This window comes from Morone saxatilis, unplaced genomic scaffold (genome assembly GCF_004916995.1).
Source record: "Morone saxatilis isolate NCDOM2014 unplaced genomic scaffold, NCSU_SB_2.0 Contig19, whole genome shotgun sequence".
Lineage (NCBI taxonomy): Eukaryota > Metazoa > Chordata > Actinopteri > Moronidae > Morone > Morone saxatilis.
The window spans coordinates 22,487,659-22,492,025 of NW_023339751.1; the positions used below are offsets into that span (position 1 = coordinate 22,487,659).

The 4,367-nt window shown below is 39.5% G+C and overlaps 1 protein-coding gene across 5 annotated transcripts in view; it reads right to left on the reverse strand.

Annotated features, from left to right (window-relative positions):
* gbf1 (golgi brefeldin A resistant guanine nucleotide exchange factor 1) overlaps window positions 1-4,367 on the reverse strand; it is an 85,860-nt gene that overhangs the window by 23,798 nt on the left and 57,695 nt on the right. For 4 of the 5 annotated variants that reach the window (XM_035663158.1, XM_035663157.1, XM_035663155.1 and 1 more), the window contains 6 exons: window positions 3,411-3,603; window positions 3,130-3,261; window positions 2,954-3,042; window positions 2,644-2,846; window positions 2,381-2,504; window positions 860-985 (listed from right to left, as the gene is read on the reverse strand). In XM_035663158.1, the coding sequence (XP_035519051.1) occupies window positions 860-985; window positions 2,381-2,504; window positions 2,644-2,846; window positions 2,954-3,042; window positions 3,130-3,261; window positions 3,411-3,603 (867 nt within the window). The remainder of the gene's footprint in view (window positions 1-859; window positions 986-2,380; window positions 2,505-2,643; window positions 2,847-2,953; window positions 3,043-3,129; window positions 3,262-3,410; window positions 3,604-4,367) is intronic. The other variant, XM_035663156.1, reaches the window with a different exon arrangement.

Sequence of the window (4,367 nt, forward strand, 5' to 3'; positions counted from 1 at the left end):
CCCTTTCACACACCGATGGCGAAGCCCATTGAACAGAAACTAATGCATTCACACACATTCACATTCACACACCGATGCACGGCATCGGGAGCAATTCGGGGATCAGTATCTTGCTCAAGGATACTTCGACACGTGGCAGGAGGAGCCGGGGATCGAACCAACAACCTTCCGATTAGGGGACGACCCGCTCTGCCTCTGCATCACAGCCGCCCTTGAAAGCTTACATTTGTAAGCTCAATTTCTTTTTACCATATTTACAAATGGCAATTATTTTTAATCTGATGCATCCAATTTTCATTAGTTTTTCATTTTTGTTTCAATTCAGTTTAGTTTCAGTATTAGTTTTGGATTTATTTATTATATGGGAGGTATCTATGTCTGAACCAATGTCAAAAAACCTCCTCATGTTGTGCGTATTTTTGTTTTAGTTTTAATTAGTTTTGTAAGTACACGTTTCAGATAGTTCTTGTTTTTTACTTAAATCTAGCTTTTATTTGATTTGATTTAAATGTACTACAAGGAGTTTCTTAACTGGTATGAAAAAAACACATACAGTGGAGGGAATTTAATTTGTGAAATACAGTTTTTTTATTATTTCTGTGCATGTTCATTGAGAGCAACATGAAACCCGGAGTCAGATTCCTTGTATGTGTACACACACCTGCCCAATATAAGTGATTCAGATTCTGATACTCAACACTGATGTCTCTTTCCAGAGGAAATGTCATGGTAACTTTAGACAACCCAGAGACCTAGTGTTTTAATTGGGACTGATTATTCAGTAGGAAAGATTTCCACTGTTTGTGTGTGTGTGTGTGTGTGTGTGACAGAGAGAGAGAGAGACAGAGAGATCACTCACCTCTACAGTCATGGGGATGTTCTGCTTGCGGACATTGTGGTTATGCTGGTCAGTGTTGAGCATTATGACAGCATAGGCCAAGGCAAAGCCGGCATCGTTGGTCATGAAAGGAGAGCCGTTCACCTTCTACAAACACGCACATACAGAACACACGATATTACACAATAACAAGCACATCATCTGAAGCTTACTTGTGTCTAACTGAACCCCGAATTAGAGGACTGTTCTACTGTATATAACATAACACCAGCTAACCTTGTTCCTAAACCGTATCTCACCTTGCACATTGTGCTGATATTACAGTGACACTATAGAGTGGAAAACTCATTTACAGTGTCACTGCCTAAAATTACTCACCAACTCTTTCAAGGCTACTATTTGTGTGTATGTGGTCAGCCTAAGAAAAGGACATTACTAGGAATAGTTTCCAGGTCACATGGCTCCTCCTGCTATTTTGAGAAGTCAAATGTTACCCCCTGTGGAGTTTGTCCTTTGCCCATCATTGTGTATATGTGTGTGTGTTAACACTTATGTCATCATACTACTATAATCTGGAGGGTTAATCATGTGATCTGGTAATCATGTTTCACGTTGGCTTCGCTGAATGGAAATGGAAGAAAAAGGTGTGTGCGCGTGTGTGTGTGTCATGAAGGCAGCACGAAATTAATTCACCAACATGAATCTCAGCTGTGTTTTATGGTGTATATGGGACCAAGTCGATCACACGTTTGCAGAGGTGGAACAACAGAGTGTTTGTTTTTGTTTTTTTTTTAACCCATAGGTAAGTCTTGGCTGTGAAGTCCCAAGTCAAGTTCCAAATCAAACAGGTACAAACAAGTCCCAACACTAAGGTCGTGATACCAGAATTTAAAACTTCAAATCAATACAAGTATAAAATTATGTTTTATTTTAAGACGAAACCACAGCAAAAAGACTGGGGTGGGTATTACATTTTATTTTAAGAAATATATTTTTTATTTATTTTCTTTTTTGATTTTTACATTATCCCTAGTAGGTTTATTTCTTGTAACCATTTTAATTCTACTTATATTATTCTCCACTTATTTTAGTGCTTACTCACAAACTATTTTTATCTTCTCACCTTGCTTTTTCTTCCTTTGAATGTATAATTACCAGAGATTGCATCATTTCGAGCAATTTGTATTGGAATCTGAAAGCAAACTGGCTGATGGTTGTTGCTTTAGTTGGAGCCTAATCTCTCCACGCTGATTGTGTCCTATATTACTGACCATGTTCTGATTATGCTACTGTCGATATTGTTTTGTTTCAGCTTTTGCGAGGATGTCACATCTTTTCAGTACAAAAGGTTCAAGTATTTTATATAAGTTAGTTCTAAAGTAGTCCAACCCATGACTGAAGTCTGACTTAAGTCTAAAGTATAACAGTCGGATCCACAGCTCTAGAATGTTGTTCTCCATTAATGTGAATGTGAATGCTGCTGATATATGGTAGGAAAGATTTTTTCAGATATTTTTCAGAAGTTGAGGAAATGTGCCTTACATGCCAGTTGTCTGTGAAGGTTTCCAGGAGTCTCTGGATGACAGGAGCCTCTCCAGGTAGTCTAAAGGCCTCCAGGTAGAGCCGCAGGGCTTCATCAATACGGAGCCCCTGGAAGGTGAATGTGCTGCAAAAAAGATTAGCATTATTAGAACAACCTCAAATTATTCATTATTAACACCATACTACACCCTTTAAGACCTGATTGTAATTTTTTTTTATATATGAACAAAAAATACATGATATGACCTAGAATTTCATCCTACTTTACAAAGCTGTCCAGAAGCTCCATGTTCTTGCGATCGCTGATGTACTCGCCAATCATCTTTTTGTCCAGTCGGGGGTTTTCTCTGAGCCATTGAGCCACCTGGTTGTTGTCCAAGGGGTTACTGAGGAGTTTGTTGTCCTGCAGGAACTGGATTCCCTTCTTGGGCTTCTGGTTAAACTGCTCTGTTCCTGTGATCAGCAGCTGGATACATGACATAAACGGCAGTTTGAAGGTGTAGTACTAGATTTTAGAATTTGTTGTTGATGTGTAATTGTTACAACAAATCTAGATCAATCAATTCTACTAACCTTTTTTTTAGTTCTAATTTCCTTTAGCTCTTGGGAATCGGGTACACATGACGAGAAGCGCTGGGGCTTTTTCGGGGCTCTGTTCTCTGCTGGAAGAAAACAAAACTTGCATTAGCTTCAATTCCCAATGTTTAGGAAGACTTTAAAATAAAGTATGTATAAGATCACAATCTCACCAGTCTCACTGTCTACTTGATCCTGTCTGCCCAGTCTCATCTTCTCTGCCATCAGATGTCCACTGGTTGGTGGACACACTGGTGAATTCTCAGCTTGTGGAAGACCATTGATAGTACCCAGTCTATTAAGATCTGAAGACAAAAGGAAGATATGTTCTGTTTAACAACAAAAGAAATACTAATGCCAGGTAAAGCTATCAATAGCTGACATTTGTCTTGTTATTTATTATTTTTATGTTATTTTAAGCGTTTTGCTGGCCTAAAAGAAAAAGGGTGTATACCAGTTGAAGTGTCTGTTCCATTTTTGGTTGAAGCTTCTCCCTCTGCCAGCAGTGTTTCTGTCTGGTCTTGTTGAGCAGTGCTGTTGACCACCTTGGCCTGGCAGTGGGCTTCAGTGCTGTCAATCACTGTGAGAAGAGCCTCCAGTGACAGGAGGTGGGTGGTGTAGAGCTGCCCTGACACTGGGAACGCATTCTGTGGAAAGAAGGGACAAAACTAAAATTTAATCATAAAAGTTTTCAGTGCAAGGTGCAGAGTCACACCTCTCGTCAATGTTACACTAGCCCAAACAGCACATCTCAAGCAAGATGTGGGCTTTACTACTTTACCACTTCCTTCCCAATCTGATGCTATTGCTATGCGGGCAAATAGGTTAGCTAGTCAGCTACCTAGCTAGATGTCTGCCTGTGAGAAAGCTATGGAGCAGGGGTATAGCGTGGGGTAACCAGCTGTTTTTTCCCCAGCACTCTTTGCCAAGGCATTTTTAAAGTGGCCACGCCTCTAACAATGTAAACAATCTCGTAATCGGCCCCTCAGGGTGCTGCTATTGTGCATGTCTCTGGAAAGACTCTGCTACACTAAATGGAACAGAGCCTTAATTAATATCACTGGCAACACCTGTGTTTACCCTACTATTTAATGTAAAAAAAAAACTGGACTTTTTCATTGTCATGCTGGTCAAAGAATGACAAGAAAACCAGAAAAAGAATATAATTTAAGTTCAACTTTTTTGCAGAATATAAAACTATTCATCCCCTTATGAAACAATGACCTTCTTGCCTACTGTAGTTAGAGGTGGCAACAGTGTTGATGTCTGATGGCGCCGACTGAACAGCATCCTGTCCACACATCCACTGTCACACAAGTCTGACTTGTAGTTTACAGATGTATAATATGTCCCACAACCTCTATTAAAAGAAGTTATAACAAACATTACTGTCTATGAGAGGAAAAAAAAA